General features: G+C 46.9%; 1 protein-coding gene across 7 annotated transcripts in view; it reads left to right on the forward strand.

Annotated features, from left to right (window-relative positions):
* The window catches only part of DOCK11 (dedicator of cytokinesis 11), a 130,106-nt gene extending 116,879 nt beyond the window's left edge, over window positions 1–13,227 (forward strand). For 5 of the 7 annotated variants that reach the window (XM_053273840.1, XM_053273838.1, XM_053273836.1 and 2 more), the window contains 4 exons: window positions 1,397–1,587; window positions 3,158–3,258; window positions 5,277–5,415; window positions 12,746–13,227. In XM_053273840.1, coding sequence (XP_053129815.1) covers window positions 1,397–1,587; window positions 3,158–3,258; window positions 5,277–5,415; window positions 12,746–12,865 — 551 coding nt within the window. In that variant the 3' untranslated portion in view covers window positions 12,866–13,227. Of the gene's footprint in view, window positions 1–1,396; window positions 1,588–3,157; window positions 3,259–5,276; window positions 5,416–12,617; window positions 12,642–12,745 lie in introns of all 7 variants that reach the window. The other 2 variants (XM_053273842.1, XM_053273841.1) reach the window with 2 other exon arrangements.
* The last annotated feature ends 11,834 nt before the right edge of the window (window positions 13,228–25,061 follow it).

The raw sequence follows: 25,061 nt of genomic DNA on the forward strand, positions 1-25,061 counted from the left end.
GTTGAAGAAAATGAAAACTTACTTACAAGTAAACTTGTGTAGGATTGTGCTTTTAGGCATGCAAAAGCCAGGTGATGAACTGATGAAGTTTATGTTCAGTGGGCAGGCCCCTTCATGGCGGCGCACTCCCTGACCCAGCAGTCTGCGGAGAGGCTGTCCTGTTCCTGCCACTCAGCTGACCTCTGCACATGCACAGAGGCCAACTGAGCAGCAGGGACAGGGCACCCTCCCCACGGGCTGCTAGGTCAGGGAGTGTTCCGCCGCCATGGAGGGGGGACTGCCGGGTGCCCGCGGTGCTGAGGTGAGCAGCACAGCATGCCACAGGGTGGAGAAGGCGCAAGCGAGGTGGCCCCAGAACTGGGCAGGGCGGCCCCAGCGGCAGTGCACCCAGTGGGTTCTTTGGACCCGTGCACCCGATTACAGCTCCGCCTGTGCCCTAGAGCAGTAAATACCAAACTCAGTGTGAAGTTAAAGCTTTTATTTGTTTTAAGGTTGAAGCCCACCATGGCAGAGAGGCAGCACAGTAGACATGGCTGCCAGTTTTAGCTTAGTATCTCTAGTGCCTCGCTCCTATAGGGCAAAACCGTGCCGGTCCCTAGATCTGGAAGGTCCATGTGGGGCCATTCTGGTCCACGAAGGGAATGCTGTCCGGAATTGTACCTCAAGAAAAAATGTAAAGCATATTGGAATCTTTGCAGACACATCCACGAGAAACCAAAAAGACGTGCCACCACCAGACTGACCAATGGGAAAGAAACAAACACAGCCTAGTCCAATAAATCTGTTGTTCGGAATCCAGCTATAGATTTATTGGACTAGTCTGCATTCGTTTCTTTCCTATTGGTTAGTCTAGTGGGGGATCCTTTTGGTTTCTCGCTGGTGTGTCTGAATTTTACCTCAGCAGCTTGGCTTGCGGCCCTCTCGTGGGCCTCCCTGTCCACATGCCCTCTAGGGATGTGTACGAACTAGTCCATGCACTTCCGGGAGGCGGGAGGGGGTTCCTTTAAGGGGCAGGGAGGTTATCTTACCTGCCTTGCTGCTTCCCCCCCCCCCCAGCGCTCTCCCCAAAATCACTGGTGCAGGGCTGCAGTTTACCTCTTTGTAGCCCCAGTCAGTTCGAACCGGAAGTGGCCGGCGCAGTATGACACTGACCAGGGCTGCAAGGAGGTACGCTGCAGCCCCATTCCAGCGATTTTGGGGAGAGCACCAGCAGGGGAGAAGCAGCAGGGCAGGTAAGGGCAGCCTTCCTGCCCCTTAAAGAACCCCCCCACACACAAACCTCCATACCACCTCGTACACCGGACTTCTGAACCAGTTCAGTCCTCCACAAAAGGAGCACCAAACCGGTTCGTGCACATCCCGGGTGCCATCAGTTCTGTTCATTCTCTTGCCCCAGCATCCAACTCTTTCCCGTACGTGAAAAAGAGGATCCCTGTCAGTTATGAACACCAAGTCAACCTGAAGCCAATTGATGTAGCAACAGACGAGATCAAGGCGAAGACGGCCGAGTTGCAGCAACTCTGCGCTTCACCGGATGTTGACATGATCCAGCTGCAGCTCAAGCTGCAGGGCGCCGTTTCAGTGCAGGTTAGTGGACCAACATGTCCCGGGTGTCATGACAAGCACCGTTCATACTTATTTGTTTGAAATATTTATGCCTCGCCCCTCAGTACACTACTGCGTGCACCGGTAGTTACCGCCCAGAGACGCAAGTTTGGGCGGGGTATAAATTTAATAAATACATACATACATACATACATACATACATACATACATACATACATACATACATACATACTGACTGACTGCTCGGGGCAGCTCACAACATTCTAAAATAGATGTAATGTAAAATAAGCCTAGTAAAATTAACCAAATCAAGTTCGACAAGTTAAAAATCCCTGCTAACTGGGCAAAGATGCACCTTTTACCGTGGTGATTCTCTTTATTTAGCAGGGGGAGAGTAACTGGCCCTATACACCCCCAGCACAGCATCCCTCCAGTGACGGTTGCCGGTGTTTATCTTGTGTTTCTTTTTAGAATGTGAGCCCTTTGGGGACAGGGAGCCATCTTATTTATTTGTTTTTTCTCTGTGTAAACCACCCTGAGCCATTTTTGGAAGGGCGGTATCGAAATTGAATTAATCATCATCATCATCATCATCATCATCATCATCATCCCAAGCTGAAACCACAATCAGAATGACAGTTGTTGTTTTTAAGTTACAAATTAAAAGCTGTTTAAAAATTCTAAAAACGGAGCATTATGAAAACTTCATAGCCCTTGCCCGTTGGACAGTGGCCAGCTTGCTTTCTAGAAGTGGTTGAGCTGTCAGATTGCCAGTGCGGCTGGAGTCTTTGGAACGTATTGAATGCACTGTTTACTAGAGCTAGTTGCTAGGTTTTCCATTGTCATGAAGCTGCGCCATGGCTTAACCTTTAATTATCACCCCCAGCTGAAGCCAAACCCTAGTAACGTCATTGCATCTGATCCCTTTCAACACTTGTTAGCCTAGCTTCTCCCTTTGTCTCTCTCTGCTGTTGAGATTTCAGTTTCAGGCTCCTCCAGACAAAGACCAGTCCCCTTAGTATAAGTTACTCTGTTAAAAGCCATATTCCATGACGGCATTTAATACACAGAGACACTGATAACCATCGTCGTAATGAGCAAGGTGTCCACCTACATTGACAGAATCAGGGTTGTGAACTTTCACACTCTTTGGGTCTGGCTGTGCGTAGTGGCTTGGAACCATGGAAATAGAGGTGGGAGGCGTGTGAGAGGAAAGTGCTGTTGTGTATATCATTTTTGGCGTTCTGCTACAATGCTTCCATGTTGTCCCTCTTCAGAGATGCATTTGAATGGAAAAGAATCGAGGTCACATGTTCAGCCTGCCAGACCTGCCAGTCTTTCATTTCACATTGCATTTGTTCCTGGAAAACTGTAACCTGCATTTCATAGGTTGCTCTGTTGAGAGGCTAATGCTGTATGGGCAGCCGAGCTTCAAAACAGGAAGGTAGACTAGATGGCCTCTTTGCTCCCTTCCATCTTCTGTGAAGTTCAGCATTTTTGCATCTCTGGTTCTCATTTCTCAGGTCTGCTTCACTCGTGCATGTTCCTTGCTGAAATCGGTGCGGTTAAGCGGTTGTGTTTTGCTTTTCAGGTCAATGCTGGCCCGCTAGCGTATGCAAGGGCTTTCCTAGATGACGCACACGCCAGCAAATATCCATCCAAGAAAGTGAGCGAATTGAAAGAGATGTTCCGGTAAGCATTGGTGGACTGATTTAATGATATCTGCTACACCCCTGTTAACTGAGCAAAGGGGGATCTTTCAAAGTGGTGATTCTCTTACAGGGGGGGACCAGCTGACCCTATCCATCCCCAGCACAGCATCCCTGCAGTGGCTGTTGCTGGTGTCTACCTTACATTTGGTTTTTAGATTGTGAACCCTTTTGGTACAAGGATCCATCTTTAACTTTGTATTATTATATTTCTGTGTAAACCGCTTTGAGAACTTGTGTTGAAAAGCGGTACAGGAGAACCTCGTTATCCGCAGAGGTTCCGTTCCATGAGGGGGAGGCACGCAGTGGATAATGAAACCATGGATAATGGGGTGTATTGGGGCAATAGGAATTAGGGGGTTACGTTCCTGAAGCTGACGGGGGGAAAAACTGAATGTGGGGGAAATGGGGGGGTGCCCTACCATGCTCTGTGTGTCCTGAGCTGTCCAGCAATACCTCCGAAAAGTTGTTTTTTTTAAAATCACAAGTTTTTTGTGAACAATTGATGGTTATTTCTTTTTCTTTCTTTTTTTACAAAAACGAGCCACAAAATTTGTTTGTTTGTTTGTTTGTTTATCCCAATTATTGACCGCCTAACTTCCTTAGACTCGAGGCGGTTTACATAAACTAAAACAACAGCGAAGACAAAAACAAAACAGAAAAACCCCACACACATTAAAAACTAAAAGCCTGGCAAAATAAAAAAAGCCTGGCTTCTTAAAAAACAGAAGAGAGGGGGCATTACGAATCTCAGGAGGCAGGGACAGTGTTCCATAAGGAGAGGCCTGCAACAGAGAAGGCCCTCCCATGAGCCCTGCCCCGCGTACCTCCTCTGGGCCCGGAACTCTGGAAAAGCCCACCTGAGACGACCTCACAGGGCGGGTCAAAGTTGGGTGGGAGAGGCGGTCCTGAAGGCCCTGAAAATGGCTACTGTCCTCAAAATGGCGAGTGGAAATGACCTCGGAGGTCACTTCCGCCCATCCCCGACCCGCGGATACGTGAGTCTTAACCCATTAATTGCCTAATTTTTCCGCATACACCAGAGTTGGGTGGTACTTACCCGACTGCGGATACGTGAAACCGCAGATGCCGGGTCTGCGATTAACAAGGTTCTCCTGTATATAAATATTTTGTAGCAATAGTCGTAGCTATATCTGTCTCTCTTCCATGATGGATCTCGGGGCATGACATATATATGGATGGGGCCATAGCAAAGTAGTAGAGCATCTGATGTGGATGCAGAAGGTCCCGGGTTCAAGCCCTGGCAGCATCTCCAGGTAGGACTGGGAGAGACTTCTGCCTGCAACCTTGGGGAGCTGCTGCCAGTCAGAGTAGACAGTACTGAGCTAGATGGACCAAGGGCCTGACTCATTATAAGGCAGCTTCCTATGTTGCTATATATGTAGAGTTCCCAGGCAGTCTCCCACTCAGACCCAGAAAAGCATAGCCCATCAGCACTAAGTATATTATTAGCAAAGCAGGTAGTCTGGCTCGCCAAGGGTTGGAACAGCCCAGCAGGGCTGCACCTGGCTGTCTGAAGCTAGTAAGGTGGCGGATGCGATCTCCATGACAAGAGGGAAATGGCCCCAGTAAGGTTCCAAACCATCAAGGGCCGAGATGGTCCCAACAACATGCTGTAGTGGTAAGAGTGTTGGACTAGGACCCGAGTCCAAATCCCCATTCAGCCATGCAACTCACTAGGGAGGAGAGCTGGCCTTGTGGTAGAAAGCATGACTTGTCTGCTTTGCTAAGCAGGGTCTGCCCTGGTTTGCATTTGAATGGGAGATGACATGTGTGAGTATTGTAAGATCTTCCCCTCAGGGGATGGGACCAGCTCTGGGAAGAGCACCTTAGGGCAGGGCGGCCATCCCAGGCTCCACCCTTTTAGCCCCCCTTAAAATTAACCGGAGGGGGCCCTGCACTGGCTGATTTCCCCGGCACCTCGCCAGAGCTCTCTAAGGGCAGCCCTAAACCTTGCGGCTGTCTTTCTCCTCCCACCAGGAGGTTCATCCAAGCCTGTGGAATTGCTTTGGAGCTCAATGAACGCCTGATCAAGGAGGATCAAGCAGAATATCACGAAGGGCTGAAGTCCAACTTCAGGGACATGGTCAAAGAGCTTTCGGACATCATCCACGAACAGGTAGGGGACCAGCCGCCTGCTCCGAAAGCAGGGGCCTAGGGAGCTTGCCGGTGGCCTGGGGGACCGGCTGCCACTGCTGGCCATGCCCCCTGCATCGGCATCAGGCACGGGGGCATGGCCAGTACCTGGAAGCGGGGCTGTGTGCCCCCCCTCTCGCTCTTCCCCAGCTGGCAAGGAAGAAAAGCAAGAGAGGGGAGCGGGAGAGAAAAATGACACAGCCCTGACAAATTGACCTTTTGAGATTCCTTTACATGGCTTTTACAATATATTGTGTTATGATTGGTTTGATTCATAAAACATTCTGTTTATACTTTGAAAGTTTTAATTTTTATATTTTTAATATTTTGTGTGTGTGTGTGTGTGTGTGTGAGAGAGAGAGAGAGAGAGAGAGAGAGAGAGAGAGAGAGAGAGAGAGAGAGAGAATTGCCACTGGGGAGGGACATTTGTCTCTCCCCCCTTGTCCAGTGACAGCTGTCTGAAAGCAAACATATGCAGGGTGTCTCCAGGCGTGGCTGAGCAATCATCCAGAAGCTGACAGTTGACTTTATTATATTGTATGTGTACTGTGCTACGTAGGTACGTGGTGACCCAACAGAGCTGCACAGCGGCTCTGGACCTGCACACATCCTTGGTCCCGAAGAGCCTGTCAATCTTAAGATAGACAGGAGGGAAACTGTTGAGGGAGATGAGAGGAAAGGGAAGAAGGGGTGCATATTTTATTATTTATTTGTCATATTTTTATGCCGCCGGATATGTACATCTCTAGGCGGTGATGCCATTACATATACTTATGCCATGACACAAACTTAAAGCTTAGCTCCAACTGGGCATTGCTGTTTACTCATTTATATCCTGCTTTTCGACCTAGATGGGCCGAAAAGCCAAGTCACACACATGACTTGTCCCCTTAGCTAAGCAGGGTCCGCCCTGGTTGCATGTGAAAGGGAGACTAGAAGTGTGAGCACTGGAAGAGATTCCTCTCAAGGAATGGAGCTGGTCTGGGAAGAGCAGAAGGTTCCAAGTTCCCTTCCTGCCAGCATTGGGGAGCGTGAGGCAGAATCTTCTGTACCCTGGTAATCGATGATGTGGTTCAGGTTTTGGTGTGCTCAGCTACAGGTCCCCAGATGATGTTGGACTATAGCTCCCATCACCCCCTGCCACAATGGCCAAAGACAATGGGGGTTGTAGTCCAGCAACATCTGGGGACCCGAGTTTTAGAACTCGTGCCCCAGAGGGAGGGGGCAGAAGGAAATTTAAGAAGGGACGTAAGAAGTAGACCAAAGTTACCTTGCATTAACTTTGGGGCAAAAGCCAGGCTGTTCTAGCAGGCAAATTATCTGATTGCAGTGGGTATGTATTGAACAGGCCCCAAGACAACTTCCTTTCAGAGTGTGCAGCAGGGTCATCTAGAACAGGGTTTCTCAATGTGTGGGTCCCCAGATGTTATTGGATTTCAGCTCCCATAATCCCCAGCGGCCTTTGGTTGGGAATTATGGAAGTTGAAGTACAATTACATCTGGGGACCCACACGTTGAGAATCCCTGATCTAGAACATGCAATTGGTAGCAAGCACGATTGTCCCCTTTGCTAAACAGAGTCTGCCCTGGTTTGCATTTGGATGGGAGACTACATGTGTGAGCACTGTAAGATATTCCCTTCAGGGGGATGGAGCCGCTCTGGGAAGAGCATCTAAGGTTCCAAGTTCCCTCCCTGGCAGCATCTCCAAAATAGGGCTGAGAGAGATTCCTGCCTGCAACCTTGGAGAAGCCGCTGCCAGTCAGTGTAGAGTATACTGAGCTGGATAGACCCATGGTCAGACTCGTAAATGGTAGATTTATCACCATAAATGGTAGATTTATTTTCCTTCCTCTCTTGGGGTTCAGATGCCCTTTTGAGAAGCTGATCGCATTTTGACACACTTGGTTCTTGTGATGGCTGAAAGCAGAGGCTTGACTTTCCTTTAGAGGAAACCCATAAAGACTGGCACCAATCTTGCGTGAAGAGCGCTAGGGCAGAACGAGGGAAGAGGCAGGTGTCTGGCAAGTGATTGCATCCCAGCACACCCCTCTCTTTGAGTACCGCCGGAGCCGGAATGGCTGTTGATTTCCTCTGGTGGTTTGCAAGATGGAACATTTCGTAGCGACATGGGTGGCCATTCTTCCCATCCTCTACAGCAGCAGTTCTTAACATGGGTTCCACCAGACGTTGCTGAACTACAACTCCCAGCATCCTCAACCACCATTTATTGTGGCTGGGGACGCTGGGAGTTGTAGTTCAGCAACGTCTGGCAGACCCCACGCTAAGAACCACTGCTCTACACCAAGGGCGACCACCCTGAGGCTCTCCAGCTGCCGTTGGACTACAACTCCCATCATCCACAGCGGCAGTAAATTGCAGTGATGGAAGTTGTTGTCCAGCTGTTGGACTACAACTCCCATCATCCTCAGCTGCAGTAAATTGCTGTGATGGAAGGTTGTCCTCCCCCACTCCCTGCTCTACAGCTTTGTTGCACCTGAGAAGCCATTGGGGGGGCTGCCACCTCTCTGCAGCAGCAGGCTCTGCCTATCTGTAAGACTCTGGGGAATCTTGAACCCAGACTCCCAGTGGCCAAGCTCCAGTGCTTCGGCTCCTGCGTCACCCATGCTATGTTTCTAATGGAAGGGTCACAACTCCATGGTAAGTCGCCTGCTTTGCATGCAGGAGATCCCAGGTTCATCCCTGGCAGCATTTTCAGGTAGGGTTGGGAAAGATCCCTGGCTGGAGAGCCACTGCCAGTCAAACCATATGGGCCCAGATGGACCAATGGTCCGACTCAATAGAAGGCGGCACTGCAGACCTGGCGGTCGGAGCAGTGTGGCTCAAGAGCGCCATCTAGGCGGCAGTACCTCTAACCTGCCTGAGCATTCCGTCAGCTGACTTCTGAGGGCCAATCCCTGCTCACCAAGCCCTATAAAGCTCCAGCCTCCGTGCTTGCTCCTCAGTCTGAACAACTCATCTCTAGTGTGAAGAGGTCTCCTGAGCACCTGCTCTCTCTAGTGTGAAGAGGTCTCCTGAGCACCTGCTCTCTCTAGTGTGAAGAGGTCTCCTGAGCACCTGCTCTCTTTCCCCAATTGCTTGCTTGGATCCTGACCCCTCCCCTGGTTTCGAGCACACACCTGGCTATGGCTCCTTAAACTCGTCCCAGTTTTGGACCATGGCTGTGCCTTCGGCCCACTTTTTACCCCCCACACCAGGGATTCTCAGCATTAGGTCCCCAGATGTTATTGGATTTCAACTCCCATAATCAGTGGCCTTTGGTTGGGGATAATGGGAGTTGAAGTCCAATAACATCTGGGGACCCAATGCTGAGAATCCTTGCCCCACGCAGATGCCCAGAATTCCTTGTCCCAGATGTTCTGCTTCCTGATCCTTGTGCAGTTATCGATCACTCCACCTTCTTGCACATAGCTGCCAACATATGACCCACAACTTTAGAGCAATGCAAATAGTCTGATCTGAATAGGGAAATTAGCATCTCTCTGCACAGATCTCCACTCCCATTTGATTTGCATACAAAGCCAGAATATTTTCTGCATTCTGTTTATATGCAAACAGGGGAAAGGTTGCCACAGCTGCTACCTGAGTAATAGCTCCCTTTGGATGCATTTGGAAATGTCTCTCTTTGTTGACCCTCCTGATCCTTATTCAAAATAGGTAGGCAGGTTATTCCCGCCCCCCCCCCCGCTTTCTTTTTGTTCTGTCCTCTATTGTGTGTGTGTGGTGGGTGGGGAAAATACAGGCAGCATGATTCAACCTGTCCAAGCAGTTACATATTTAAAGGGGATGTGGGAGAATGAGAATCATCCCTGCAGAGCTTGCTTGTACCCTCTCTAGCACTGAACTGCAGCAAGAAACCGAAAAAAAATTATGCAAATGTCCAGTTGTAATTCAGAGAGGAAATGTGGCTTCAGTTCCAGCTTCAATTCATTGGAGTTTTTTTTTTAAAAAAAAAAATTAAACTCTGGTTCAGTTTTGTGTCGGACTCTTGGATCTGGGTTGAATATACTTCATGCAGAATAATGTCATACTCTCTCGGTTGCAATGCGTTTCTGTGCAATGGATGCCATCAATTATTTAACTTGAGGAAAGATATTCATCCTTTTGAAACTTTTTTTAAAAAATATGTAAAGGTTGTTACAAACAAACTGCAACAAGATGGGGGGGGGACAGGGAAATAAAGCGGGTTGTCCGTCTGAGGCTTTCCAGCTGCTTTGCAGCTGAGGATGATGCATTGCAGCTGGGGATGATGGGAGTTGTAGTCCAACGGCAGCTGGAGAGCTTCAGATTGACCACTTCGGATCTAAAATATTGATCCTAGAATTAAAAGCTGAGTGCCTGATTCTTGAAGCAATACCACATTTCCTGTGTAGGAACTTGGTTCCAGTTTGAGATTGAGGTTTTGTGTTCAGGTCCATTTCTGCAGAATTAATGCCCCCTCCCCACACGCAACACTTCCCTTTCCACTTCATTCTTCAGTTAGGCCGAAACACCCCTGCATTCCACACTCCGTGGATGTTTCCGGGACCTCTTTACTGAGCGTTGGTGCCAGTTTGGGCACTTGGTGATTTTCGGATGGATCTGCGAGCTCTCGATTGGGAACCTGTGCCAGCCACAGGAAGCAGCTTTGAAATGGCACACATAGAGGGCGGGGGGGAATTAAACCTCAGTGCGTTGCCCTGCCATTAATCTTGAGATGGAGAGAACCAGGGTTCTAAATAAGATGGAGGAGAGCTGGCCCTGTGGTAGCGAGCACGAGTTGTCCCCTTTGCTAAACAAGGCTTGCCTTGGTTTGCATTTGGATGGGTGACAACGTGTGAGTTCTGTCCGCTGTAAGATATTCCCCTTAGAGGATGGGGCTGTACGCAGCGCATCTGCTCTGCATTCAGAAGGTCCCAGGTTCACGTCCTGGCAGCATCTCCAGGTAGGGCTGGGAAAGTCTCCTGCCTGCAACCTGGGAGAAGTAGTAGAGAGATACCAAGGTATCCCCACAAAAGCACGCTGTTGTAGCTATGGGTCTGGGGAAGTAGAAACCATCGACCACATTTTATTGCACTGTAAGTTACACTCAAACCGAAGGACATGCTTTATTTTTCCCTTGACATGTAGATTGTCAAACCAGTCTGATGAACATCTTGTTAAATTTTTACTTTCAGATGAGGATGCCTCAGTTTCAGGGGCGTAGCAAGGTTGGAGTGGGCCCAGAGACAAGATTTTGAAATGCGCGTGTGTGTGTGTGTGTGTGTGTGTGTGTGTGTGTGTGTGTGTGTAATCTGGTAGGTCCAGGTCATAACACTCACATCAATTTCGGAGGATGGATACAAGTGAAGGAAGCCCGGGCAGGTGCGCAGCTGGGGGAGTAAGTCATGTGACTTGCCTTGGGGGGGGGCCAGACAATTGTCTCCCCTTGCCCCATTATAGTTACGCCCCTGCTCAGTTTCTAACTCCGTAGGTAGGTTTTGCTGTATTGCTTCCAGGATGTATATAGGGGGATCGTTTTTAGGATGTTAATGTATTATAACCTGTGTTAGATGGATCAAGAGTCTGACTCGATATAGGACAACTTCCTATGAAGTCAAACATGAATTGTTCCCTTTGCTAAGGAGGGTCTGCCCTCATTTCCATTTGAGTGGGAGACTACATGTGAGCACTGTAAGGTTTGCCCCTTAGGGGATGGGGCTGCTCTGGGAAAAGCACCTGCATGCTTGCATGCAGACGATTTGAAGCATCCCTGGCATCTCCAAGATAGGACTGAGAGAGAATACTGCAGGCATGTAACCTTGGAGAAGCTGCTGCCAGTCTGTGATGTTTTTGGACTACAACTTCCATAATCCCCAGCCACAGTGGCCAATAGCCAGGGATTATGGGAATTGTAGGCCAACTGCAGGCGGGCCAAAGTTGAGCAGGCCTGTAGACAATACTGAGCTAGATGGACCAATGGTCTGACTCGGTATATGGCAGCCACCTATGTTGCTCTGGAGAGTGAGTGGACAGAGAGAAGTCTGTCTCTCTCTCTCCCTCCCAACTCTCTCTCAAAATACTGGACCTTGGGATCATCCAGTAAACTGGTAGATTCAGGACAGACAAAAGGAAGGACTCTTTCACACAGCACATTAATCTGTGGAACTCTCTACGACAAGAAGGGGTGGTTTTAAGAACAGAGTTAGGCAAATTCATGGTAGAGGTAGAGAAGGAGAGATCAGTCAGTGCAGATGAAACCTCCACATTTTGAGACAATCTCCCACTGCGGACCAGTTGCTGGGGAGCAATGAATAGAAGGCATGTGGGCTCCATGCCCAGCTTTCAGGCTTCTTATTGGGGCATCTGATTGTTCCATTTTGCTCTGATCCAGCAGGGCTCTAAAATAAAATAGGCACCTTCTGGAGTCAGCTGCAGTAACTCATGAGAAGATGGTATCAGGAGGCCTGAGGTTTCATGCACTGGTGTCTGTGCTTCCTAAATCTGCCTCACCCCAACAGATTTCAACAGCAGTTCCGAGCTAAACAGGAAACTCTTTCTAGCCATGAGAGCAGAAGTGGGCCAAGGTGATTAGGGTGGCCATGGGATTTCCTTTCTTGGAAACTTTGAAGGATATAAAGAATGTCTTGATGTCACTGGATTTTACTGTATAATCTCTTCTAGCTCTGGGGTGTGTGTATGTATTTGCTATGTTCCCTCCCACAGTGTTTTTAAAAAACAATTGAAAACACCTCTTTTTAAAGAGCCTTTTTAACGTTTCGTCTCTGTTTATATCTGGTAGGTTCTCTAGTTTTTGTAGTTCTTCACTTTTAGCTTTTAAAATAACTTTTAATTTGGAACTTCTAAAACATATATTGTAATTTTAAATGTGGTTTTAGTTTGGTTTTTAACATGTTTAATGTAAATTTGGCTAACCTCATTAGTCTTACTTTACATTTTATCTTTGTATTAATGTTGTGAGCTGCCGTATACTGAAGGGGCAGGGTATACACATTTTAAATAAACAAATAAATAAAATACATGTTTGTGTGTTAAAAGTAAAACAATACAGAATATGAACAGTCTTTGAGGGTTTTTTTTCTTTTTCTTTGAAAGCTACATTGCAAACATTCAAAATAACAGCATTGCCAAATAACTTCTCTTTCCCGTTCTCTTTGTGTGTTTTTTTTTAAATGCCGCCTTTGCAGTTACAGCTTTGAAGACCAGGTTGGGTAACAGCATGCTACATTTCCTTCTCGTTGTCGAAATAACTTTTGTCCCTGCAAGATGCAGATAACGTTTTTGCTTAATGTGCCAACCTGGCTTTTGTTTCTAGATATACCAAGAGGACACGATCCATTCTTCGTGGGTTCACAACACACTGCATGTCTTCTGCGCGATAAGCGGAACTTCAGGAGATGGCTATGGTTCGCTTAGATCCACTCCTGATCTCTGAAAGGGACTTTGGAGTATCCCTTTGACATTTCCCAGACCTTTCTCAGGAATACTAATTGGAGCTTTGCCTGAATAAAGATAACGTTCAAACCCGTGACCAGTATGCATTCCACGCAGTTTCTCTGCCAAAGCAGAATTGATGGGCCTTCAAAAAAAAAAAACACCACAGGGTACTTGCTCAATTTCACTCACCAACCATGGAAGTGCCTCCCCACTTGTCTCGTTTTTTGTTTTGGACAGTTGCTAAATCTATACCAGATGCCAAACGGCATTTATCAAACCACCTTGGACTAAAGAATGAACCTGAAAATGGTACTCTGTAAAGTTGTGCAATGGGGTTATAATAAACTGTTTTGTAAATAAGCTTGTGTGTCCATGTGTGTACACAGCATGTGATTTATAAAAAGAAGAAACCGACTAATGGTCAGTGTCCTCTCTTCCAAAAAAAAAAAAAGGAAATACCCAGCTTCCATATCAAGAATCACACATTTGTTTCCTAAAGCATTGTTTTCAAATTTGCCTATACTCATTCCACCTAGTTTGGATTCTGCTGAGAGAGACCTGGAACAATCCGGTGTCTTGGAGCTAGAATTGCCACGCCCCCTAGAATTTCGCGTTTCACCCGGATTTTAAGCGTCTTGCCTCGATTGCTTAGCCCACTCAGATTCACAGATTCACTCAGATTTCGGGGTTTTTTTTTAGAAGTTCAAAAAAAAACACCCTTCCTTGTAGAAGAGGAGTTATGAAGCAAAACATGCAGTCACTATTCTGTTCCAAAATTATTTTCAAGGCAATTCACATAATATGCAAATTAGACACCTGGATTTGAAAAGCCAGAATATGGCAACCCTAAATTTGGAGCCCAAGTCAGTGACTTTGGGGCAGTCCTGGGAGGCTTCTTTCTGCTCTGCCGACGACGAGATCCCCTCCTCTCTTTCTTTGATTCATCTGCCTCCTGAGCCCAGTAGTCATGCTAATTTTTCCTTTTTGTTACCTCTGGAGACCTCAGTAGGTTTGTCCATCTATGGAAGCTTCTTCTAGCAAACATTTAAGGATTCTCTTAAAAGAGGGGTTCCCAACCGGTAGTACTCCAGGTATTGCTAAACTACCACTCCCATCATCCCCTACTACAATTTATTGTGGTGGGGGATGATGGAAGTTGTAGTTCAGTAACATATGGATGTTTTCCACACAGGGCTTTGAGCTCGCTTCTCCTCCAGAATGGAAGGTGTGTGTTCACATATCGGCCAGATTTACCCTGAAGTCCCTGAGAGCTATTGGGGAGCACTCCACAGACGATTTGGGTTTTTCATTAGGCATTGGAATGTAGCCCGATTTATGTCCGGGGTAAAAAAAAAATCCACTTTTTGCATCTTTTGTGGGGACGACTTCAGAGTCACAGTACAGTCGCAGTAAGTTCAAAGTAAAGGCAGCTGTCTGAAAATGCTTTAGGAACTGTGTGGAGGAATGGCTGTCTTGGCATCATCAGGCAAAGTTGAGCAGGTCTGGCCGAGACATTCTGGAAGCTGGGAAACACATAGTTCAGTGTTCTTTATTGCAAGGCCCAGGAGCTGGGGGGCATCCCCCATCAACCCAAACTGCAGCTTCTAGACGGTTTATTAAAGGTAAAGTTCTGCTGTCGAGTTGGTGTGGTTTCCTTTGGTAGAATACAGGAGGGGGTGACCATTGTCTCCTTCCGGGCAGTATGAGATGATGCCTTTCAGCATCTTCCTAGCTCGTTGCTGCCTGATATAGGTGTTTCCCATAGTTAGGGGAACATACTAGCAGGATTCGAACTGGCAACCTCTTGCTCCCTAGGCGAGTTACTCCCCCGCTATGCCATTAGGTGACTAGCCTGTTTATTAGGCCCGTGCAAAGCTTCTGTTGGAGCCAAAGCTTCAACTGGCCCAGCAGACCATTGCACTTTCCCCAGTGCTGAGGGGACTCCTACAATGATATTCTGTTAGTATTACTTTAAGAATGTAAGTTACATTCTGGATGGAAACGTCACAGCTCCTTTAAGGGAAATGGAAGCTGCTGGAGCCCCGGCGCCATTTTGGAAATATAGCCCTTCCCCGGGCTTTCCCCGTAAGCCTCTCAGTAAACTTGTGGTAAAATCTGCTGTGTGAAAAATGCCCTGGGATCCCACTCATTGGGAGCGCCTGTCTTAAAACAACCCCGGAACCTGGAAATACGGGCAGGGAGGGCAACCTGCTTTTTCTTTGCCGTGCATGCCGTGTGTGTTAGATGTGCGGGATTCCTTGTGTACAGAATTCGCTGCCTAGCGTGCACACTGAGTTGGGGCGTGCCATGCTTCCAAAGAGAGGGTGGGGGAACCCATGAGAGAGCGATGAAACAAGTCCTGTTTATTTCTGTGTGTGACCTGCTGAAGTCAACACAAGGTCAAGCCACTACCTCCAGGAATTCCAAAAGAACTGCGAAGGTTGTCACAGCAAAACAGGAACAGAGATTGCTGCTGCTGCTGCTGCTGCCTTAACTTTCTGCTCACTTCCCGTCAGCAATGCCTTGCAGAGGATGTGCTCCACCTTGCTATGTTTGGCCTGTTTTTAAAAAGCTCACCCAGAGCTGCCTTTTCTAGTGTGAACAGAGGAAGATCCGTCTGACCTAGGGTTGTTTATGCCCGGGCTGCACTTCTGAGGCCCACCAGCTGCTGTTGGACTACAAAGCCCATCATTTCCAGCCACAGTGGCCCATAGGGATGAGGGGAGTTGTAGTCGGACATCTACAGGGGGTCAAAGTTGTGCAGCTCTGGATTGCGCTGATCGGCACTGGCTGGATCTTCAAGGACTCTTTCCCAGCCTTGGCACCTGAGATCCTTTTCAACTTAAGCTGCCAGGCTCTGAACTTGTGCTTGAAAAGCATGTGACCAACCCTACCTACCCCCTGTAGAGGTACACTTAGGTAATTTTGGAGCCTGGGTCTTTGGAGCCCCCACCCCCTGGCTGCAAGTTAAGCATCATCCCCCTACACACTCTCACACACACCAGGACACGTGGGTTCTTGAGGGCACAACCAGCAACTGAACTCACAAGAATGTAAGAATCTAAAACAGGGATATTCATGCAAATATGCACTAGCAGAAACATTTCAATCCCCCCCCACCCGCCCAGTTTTATTAAAGTATTTTAAAAGAAGAAAAGAATACAATATAATGTTTCTTGAGACATATATCAAAATAGAAATGTTCAAAATAAGTTATAAATTCTAAGAAAATTCGGCAGAAATGGTCAACATTTGATTACATCTAGTCAACACTTGGTTGTACTAATTTTACAGTGGATACATAATGCTTCATAACTCAAATCCGGACATTGGGAACCAATGGTGTCCTTGTCGAATATTAAAATTTATAAAGGGATCCCCAATTAACATAAATGACTCAGTAGAGGCACCATTCATATAAGCCGAAACTTTAGAGATTGAGGCATAGTCCCATAATTTCAAGAACCAGTCATTTAAAGAGGGCGTCTCTAGCAGAAACATTTCAACATGCAACTCAACCTATTCCCATCCCACATATTTCTTTCCCCACTCCTGTCTCTAAAGCACCCAGCACATGTCGTAATCACACTTGGGCACCCGGCACAGTGTGGGCCAGCGATGACCACACAACCCAGGACAGACTAAGGAGTATTATTATTTATTTACACAATCAGACAGGTGTTATTGATTAGTTTGTTTTATCCAGACATCGAGTCCTTCCCAAGGACCTGGGATGCCCGAATTTTATTATCAATGTTGTTGCTATTATTATAGATATCGTCGCAGAATATAGGCTGTTCCCAGTAAAGTTGCTTTTTGTAATTGGCTGGTGGTGATTTCTGTGGCCCCTATGGTGTTGAGGTGCTCTTCAAGGTCTTTTGGAACTGCACCTAGGGAGCCAATTACCACGGGGATTATTTTGGTCTTTTTCTGCCACGGCCTTTCAATTTCAATTTGTAGATCTTTGTATTTTGTGATTTTTTCTATTTATTTATTTTCTATTCTGCTATCCCCTGGTATTGCTATGTCGATTATGTTAACTTGTTTTTCTTTCTTCTCGACTACAGTTATATCTGGTGTATTGTGTGGCAGATGTTTGTCTGTTTGTAGTCGGAAGTCCCATAGTATTTTTGCATCTTCATTTTCTACTTTTTCAGTTTTATGGTCCCACCAATGTTTGGCTACAGATAGCTTGTATTTTTTGCAGATGTTCCAGTGTATCATCCCTGCTACCTTGTCATGCCTTTGCTTGTAGTCAGTCTGTGTGATCTTTTTACAACAGCTGAGTAGGTGGTCCACGGTTTCATCTGCTTCTTTACAAAGGCGGCACTTGCTGTTTGTTGTTGATTTTTCGACTTTTGCTCTTATTGCATTTGTTCTTAGTGCCTGTTCTTGTGCAGCCAATATTATACCCTCTGTTTCTTTCTTCAAGTTACCATTCTTAAGCCATTGCCAGGTCTTGCTGATGTCTGATTTTCCAGTTGTATTGTGCAAATATTGACCATGCAGTGGCTTCTTTTTCCACTTTTCTGCTTGGTTCTTGACTTGTTCAGAAAAATGGAAAAATAAGCCACTGCATGGTCAATATTTGCAAAATATTATTGTTTATTTTTTATTTATTTATTTACACAGTCAGACAGGTGTTATTGACTGGTTTGTTTTATCCAGACATTGAGTCCTTCCCAAGGACCTGGGATGGCTGAATTTTATTGTCAATGTTGTTGCTGCTGTTATAGATATCGTCGCAGAATATAGGCTGTTCCCAGTAAAGTTGCTTTTTATAATTGGCTGATGGTGATTTCTGTGGCCCCTATGGTGTTGAGGTGCTCTTCAAGGTTGGTTGGTGGTTGTTGTTGTTGTTGTTGTTATTTATTCGATTTCTATACTGCCCTTCCAAAAATGGCTCAGGGCAGATTACACAGAGAAATAAATAAATAAGATGGACCCCTGTCCCCAAAGGGCTCACAATCTAAAAAGAAACATAAGATCGACACCAGCAACAGTCACAGGAAATACTGTGCTGGGGGTGGAGAGGGCCAGTTACTCTCCCCCTGCTAAATAAAGAGAATCACCACGTTAAAAGATGCCTCTTTGCCCAGTTAGCAGGGGTTAGCAGGAGTGGGGGGGCAGGAGATGTAGAAGCCCTGGACTTCGACCCCGAAGTCCAGGGGTAAGAGTGCCACTGCCCTCACCAAAACACACACAAACACACACAACACCACCAAACCCACTTGCCACACAGCATGCCTTAGCTCCATCAGCGGCTCTGTAAAGAGTCCTTCTTCTGGGCCCAGGTGCCTACAAGAGATTACCTGTTTTATCACTTAAGTCACTTTTTGGCACACCCTCTTGGCACATCCCTGCTTGCTTCCTACCGTTGCCTCCCCACCCAAAACCACCGCTTTACCCAACCACTCACATGCCACAGTTCATTGCCCAACCCAATTCCCCTCTTCACCCCAAAAGACTTCCCCTTCCCAACCTCTACTGGGGTAAGGCCCTGGTTCTCAGCACTGGCGATCCATCTCCCTTGGGTGAGTCGGGTGGTCTGCAGGAGAGGCATCTTGGCCATCTCCCAGGGCAGGGTTTGGGTCTGTGTCTTGATCTGCCCAGTCCCCAAAACTTGCAGACCTGCAAGTCAGAGCATGCTTCTTTGGGTACGCGATCAGCAAAGATGCAAAAACAGGAGCTCGTGCTTGCTTTCCCTTCTTGGGTTGTGTTCAAACAAGCTGAGGTGAAGCGTCTCCTGGGCCTCCTGGTGGAGGTGCAGCAATGGAGAGGGAGTCACATCAGTGCCAGATTTTTTCTTTCTTTATTTATTTCTTATTTATTCTTTTTATTTTATTTTATTTTATTTGTACATTTCTTACTCCTAGAAGCCCAGAGCAGTGTACATGGTTATGTTTATCCTCACAACAACCCTTTGAGGTAGGTTAGGCTGGGAGATTCATGACTGGCCTGGAGTCACCCAGTGAGTTCCATGGCTGAATGTAGGGAAGAGAGTTGGTCTTGTGCTAGCAAGCATGACTTGTCCCCTTAGCTAAGCAGGGTCCACCCTGGCTGCATATGAATAGGAGACTAGAAGTGTGAGCACTGGAAGAGATTCCCCTCAGGGGATGGAGTCGCTCTGGGAAGAGCTACTAGGTTGAAGTTCCTTCCCTGGCATCTCCAAGGTAGGGCGGAGAGAGACTCCTGCCTGCAACCTTGGAGACACGTCTGCCAGTCTGTGTAGACAATACTGAGCGAGATGGACCAATGGTCTGACTCAGTATATGGCAGCTTCCTATGTTCCTATCCTCCCCTCTTTCTGATTCTGCACCTGTAGACTTTCTAAAATAAACGGGTTCTCCACTGCGTACTGCGTCTTGTTTCCCATGCAGGGCAGAGCCTGTGTGTGTTGATTCATGGGATCATTCCTAAGGAACGTCTCCCTCTCTGGCCAATTTGCGGGGCCTGCACACGTTTAAGCGAGCCTCTGTTTACTCGATATACACGCCAAAAGCATAAATCCTTTTGCTTTACAAACAATGGGGCAGAGGAGGAGGTGTTGACTGGCCTCCGTTGACAGCAGGGCTCTTGTTAGGAGGCCTAATCAAGGGGAAGAGAGCTGGTCTGGTGGTAGCAAGCATTGGTTGTTCCCTTTGCTAAGCAGGGTCTGCCTTGGATTGCTTTTGGGTGGGTGACGACATGTGACCAGTGTCTGCTGTAAGAGATTCCACTTAGAGGATGGGGCCGTCGCTCAGTGGAAGTGCATCTGCTTTGCATGCAGAAGGTCCCAGGTTCAAACCCCAGGATCTCCAGGGAGGCTGGGAGAGACTCCTGCCTGTAACCTGGTGGAGCTGCTGCTAGTCAGTGTAGACAACACGGCACTAGATGGACCAAGGCTCTGACTCAGTAGAAGGCAGCTTCCTATGCTAAGAACAGTATGCTGGATCAAGCCGCCCCAGGCCTATCTAGTCCAGTATTTTGTTTCCCACAGTGGCCCCCTAGATGTCTCCGGGAAACCCCCCAGTCAAGAGGAGAAGGCATGCCCCCTCTCCCAGGGCCGGATTACCCACTGGGCACATTAGACCAGTGCCTAAAGTCTATGGACCTCTTAAGGACCTACAAACAAGTCTTCCCCTCGCTCAGAAGCCACTGTGTGTTTTTCTCTCTCCCACCTGTATTAGCCGTGTGTGTTTGTGCATGTGTGAGATAAGCGTGTGTGTGTGTGTTCCGTCAGGGGCATAGCAAGGTTGGAGGGGGCCCAGAGACAAGATTTTAAAATGCACCCCCCAAAGTAAAAAAAGCTCATGAAGTAAAGAAATCTTAAATGAGGCTGAATAGTGGTAACAAAAAGCGAAGTAAAATTTCTGTGTCTCTGTGTGTGTGTGTGTATAAACACCTATGTGCCACTATATTCATTCATTCATTCATTCATTCATTCATTCAATTTCTATACTGCCCTCAGGGCAGTTTACACGGAGAAATAATAAATAAATAAGATGGCTCCCTGTCCCCAAAGGGCTCACAATCTAAAAAGAAACATAAGACAGACACCAGCAACAGTCACTAGAGGGATGCTGTGCTGGGGGTGGAGAGGGCCAGTTACTCTCCGCCTGCTAAATAAAGAGAATTACCACATTAATAGGTGCCTCTTTGCCAAGTTAGCAGGGGTAGATAGAACATCATCCTAAATTGTGGACGATGCCAGTCATTTAATGGCTCTAGAGAAAGACCTGCTGTTTTGGTAGCTCTAGGTCTTAACACTCGCATCAGTTTCGGAGGATGAATACCACTGAAGGAAGCCCGGGCAGGTGCACAGCTGGGGGAGTCAGTCATGTGACTTGCCGGGGAGGCAAGGCAGTGGGCCCCCAGACAACTGTCTCCCCTTGCCCTATTGTAGTTACGCCCCTGTGTTCCGTTTGGAACTGTTTGTGTGTGAGAGAGATTCCACCCCCACACAGACATACTCTTGAAACCTCCGTTTGTGTGTGTTCTTCTCTTGTTTGTGCCTGAGTACGTGAGAGATTTCTAACTTTTTAAAAACAGCTTTCCAAGCAGTACAACAGGATGCCAATAAGCATAAGCTAAAACAGTAACAAGTACAAACTCGTAAGAAAAACTCCCTCACCCCACACCTTATTAGGAGATAATGGATAATCCCACCCTGCAGATGCTCGTTATGACACATTAGACATATTAAGAGACATACTAGGAGACCTATAGATTGTGCACAATGCAAATATTTATGTATAGAGCTTCCTTGGGGGCCTATGATTATGAGGGTGCCTAGGGCCTCCCCACTCTTGCTTTTGTCATTCTTCATTCAGCCCTGCCCTCTCCTGCTTTTGCTCCCCTGCAACTGGTACATAGGAACATAGGATGCTGCCATATACTGAGCCAGACCATAGCTCCATCTAGCTCAGTATTGTCTACACAGACTGGCAGCGGCTTCTCCAAGGTTGCAGGCAGGAATCTCTCAGCCCTGTCTTGGAGATGCTGCCAGGGAGGGAACATGGAACCTAGATGCTCTTTCTAGAGTGGCTCCATCCCCTGAGGGGAATATCTTAACAGTCCTCACACTTCTAGTCTCCCATTCATATGCAACCAGGGTGGACCCTGCTTAGCTAAGGGGACAAGTCATGCTTGCTACCACAAGACCAGCTCTCCTCTCCTTACAGGAGCATTGGCGGAGGAAGCCAACCAGCGGCCCACGTTCCTCCCGCCGGCACCACCCCCCTGCCACGCCCCCCACATCTGATGTCAGACACAGGGGATGTGGCTGGGGCACCAGGCGTAGCCCCAGATTGGTGGTGGCCCGGGTTCTTTGAACCCATCTGCTCAATGGTGGCTCCGCCCCTGAATCGGAGGCATCCTGGCTCTGAGCATGGAGGCAACCTATAGCGCTCAAGAGACCTTACTTCCATGAATGTGTCTGCTCTGCTTAAAATCATCCAAGCTGGTAGGTGATTCCACATCTCGTGCAAAAGCCAGAGATTAATTCTGTGCTGAGTGGAAAAGTCCTTCCTTTTGTCAGTATTACAATTGCCTGACCATCAGTTTCATGGAAGAAACCCTGGTTCTAGCACAGTGAGCGAGGGAGGGACATCTACGTCTTAACCCCTTATGCATCAGCAGAAGGGATGGACACCTTTTTTCACAGAAAAGTGAATAGGTTCCTCTCTGCAAATGCCATGAACTTCGTATGAAGATTGGCGATGTGTGATGTGTGTGGTTTGGGTATTTTTGTTTTAGTTCTGAGGCTGGTATTCAAATAAAGGTGGCAAGGAAGTACACTTCATCTTGGTAGAAATGAATCAGTTCCTCTACCTTCCCGCAATATGGCTTGTAAAGTGACTAAACGAAGAAGAAAAACATCGAAACCAGGCAAATGATTAAGGCTAGGCAATTTTTTCAGTGGGTTTAGGAAGAGATGGGCTTTTTCAGCTGCACCTTGGATGTTGAAGCCTCTCGCCCGGGTTCTTTAAAAAAAAGAAGGAAAGTAAAGAGGTCCGACCTAGAGATAAGATACTGTAGGAAAGTTAACCGCTAAGCCTCATTCTCAGCAAGATCTATAGGCTCTCTAGATAAGTATCACCACCACTGTAACCTCACAAGAGATTACAGGGGTTCTCAAACATGGGTCCTCAGCTTGTTGGACTACAACTCCCATCATCCTCAGCCACGTGGCTGAGGATGATGGGAATTGTAGTCCAATAACACCTGAGGACCCAAGGTGAGAACCCCTGAGCACACTTACTTGAAAGAAAGGCAAGTTGATACCAGTTGGATTTAGTTTCAAGAAAACATCCTCATGGATCAGGATACCAGAGAATACTCTGAAGTTGTATCTACTGAGGTACAGTAGGAAAGGAAGGAAAGATTGTGCCATGGTAAAGGTAAAGTAAAAGTGTGCTGTCGAGTCGGTGTTGACTCCTGGCGACCACAAAGCCCTGTGGTTGTCTGTGGTAGAATACTGGAGAGGTTTACCATTGCCACTGTCCGCACAGTATGAGATGATGCCTTTCAGCATCTTCCTAGATCTTCCTAGGAGTTTCCAATATTCTGGGAAACACACCAGCGGGGATTCGAACCAACAGCCTCCTGCTCTCTAGGCAGTTTGCTTCCCCGCTGCACCATTAGGTGGCTTTACAGAGGTACAGTACTAAAGGTTGCAGACATGACTTGTCCCCTTAGCTAAGCAGGGTCCACCCTGGCTGCATATGAATTGGAGACTAGAAGTGTGAGCACTGTAAGATATTCCCCTCAGGGGATGGAGCCACTCTGGGAAGAGCATCTAGGTTCCATGTTCCCTCCTTGGCAGCACCTCCAAGATAGGGCTGAGAGAGATTCCTGCCTGCATCCTTGGAGGAGCCGCTGCCAGTCTGTGAAGACAATACTGAGCTAGATAGACCAATGGTCTGACTCAGTATATGGCAGCCTCCTATGTTCCTATATCTATATCTATATCTATATCTATATCTATATCTATATCTATATCTATATCTATATATCTGTAAACCGCTTTGGGAACTTTGGTTGAAAAGCAGTATATAAATATTCATCAAATTCATATTTGTATATAAATATTCATAGTAATATTGCCCCCCTTAAGCAGCACCCTTGCGCCTTACTATCCACAGGCTCAGTGAAAATCAGTGCAGACAAATGCAGTGATCTGATGGGTAACAGGAGGCAGCAATAGAAATGTTGCTATGTGCTAATAATAATTGGTTCAGCGGGTTGCTAAATATACTGGAGGATAAAGTGTTGCAATCTTTATATTGCTGCACAATTTTGTACCAGTACATTTTGGGTGTTTATGACAATGATAACAGTTCCTGGAAAGTCTGGCAGCGGCAACCTTCGCTCTTGCACCAGAGGGGTCTGTTCTAGATAAAATGGATGGGACTGCAAGGACCTCTTTGTATGGATGGCTTAATCCGCTTGTGCTGAAGTCAATCTATAACACACATGTTTGATTTAGGGATGTGCAAAAAACCCGACCGAATTGATTCAAATTTGAATCGAATTTGAATCAATTCAACTTGAAACTGCTTGCACAGAATAGGATTTGCTTGAATGGATTTGAATTCTCCTGAACTCAAATCGATTTCACTCAGATTTGATCTGAATTCAATTGAGTTCAGGGACTTCTGTCCAAGAGGGCATTGGAGTAGCAGCACATCTTAGTATCTCTCAAACTGATGGTTTTCTTTTGTCTTTTTAGGAGGCTGTTTAGCTTCTCTTTTTTTGGATATTTCCTTATCTGTCTTTTTCACTGTGGAACTGTAGTGTTGAATTAGCAGAGGCTGCTTGCGGTATTGTAAGCCTGATTTGTGGAAAGATGGGTCTGAGGAAACGCCGGCTCTCTTCTCCAGAGAACGTTGATACGAAGTCTGGGAAACAAGTGAAAATAGACAACTATTTGTTAGATAAAGACTTTCGGAGAACTTTGCAGGATTGAGTTCACGCGAATTCAAATTAATTTGAATGAATCCCATTCTGTGCAAGCAGATTCAAGTCAAATTGATTCAAATTCGATTCCAATTTTTAGTCAAATATTCTGCACATCCCTAGTTCCATTTATCTCAGGGTTTTTAAATAAAATTCAAAACTGCACAATAGAATGTGAGTGTAATTCATGCAAGTAGCAGGCACGGCCACCACATCTACCTGAGCATCTTGCTTGTCCATGCGCACAGACTTTGTTTCATAGAGTCACCTAGCATAATACAGCTTTAGCATGACTTGGATTTTTGAACTGCACAAATGTTATTTCAGAACTGGAGGAGAGCTGGTCTTGTGGTAGCAAGCACAACTTGTCCCCTTAGCTAAGCAGGGTCTGCCCTGGTTGCATATGAATGGAAGACCTGATGTGTGAGCACTGGAAGATATTCCCCTTGGGGGATGGAGCTGTACTGGGAAGAGCATCTAGGTCCAAAGTTCCCTCCCTGGCAGCATCTCCAAGATAGGGCTGAGAGAGATTCAACCTTGGAGAAGCTGCTGCCAGTCTGTGAAGAGAATACTGAGCTAGATAGACCAATGGTCTGACTCAGTATTTGGCAGCTTCTTATGTTCCTATGTTCTAGTCTGGGTAGACAATACTGAGCTAGATGGTCTGACTCAGTATATGGCAGCTTCCTATGTTCCTATGTAACTACACTGTTTAGTTTGTATTTTGGAACTGCAGATCTTACATCTAGTTGTGC

This window comes from Hemicordylus capensis, chromosome 11 (assembly GCF_027244095.1).
Source record: "Hemicordylus capensis ecotype Gifberg chromosome 11, rHemCap1.1.pri, whole genome shotgun sequence".
NCBI lineage: Eukaryota > Metazoa > Chordata > Lepidosauria > Squamata > Cordylidae > Hemicordylus > Hemicordylus capensis.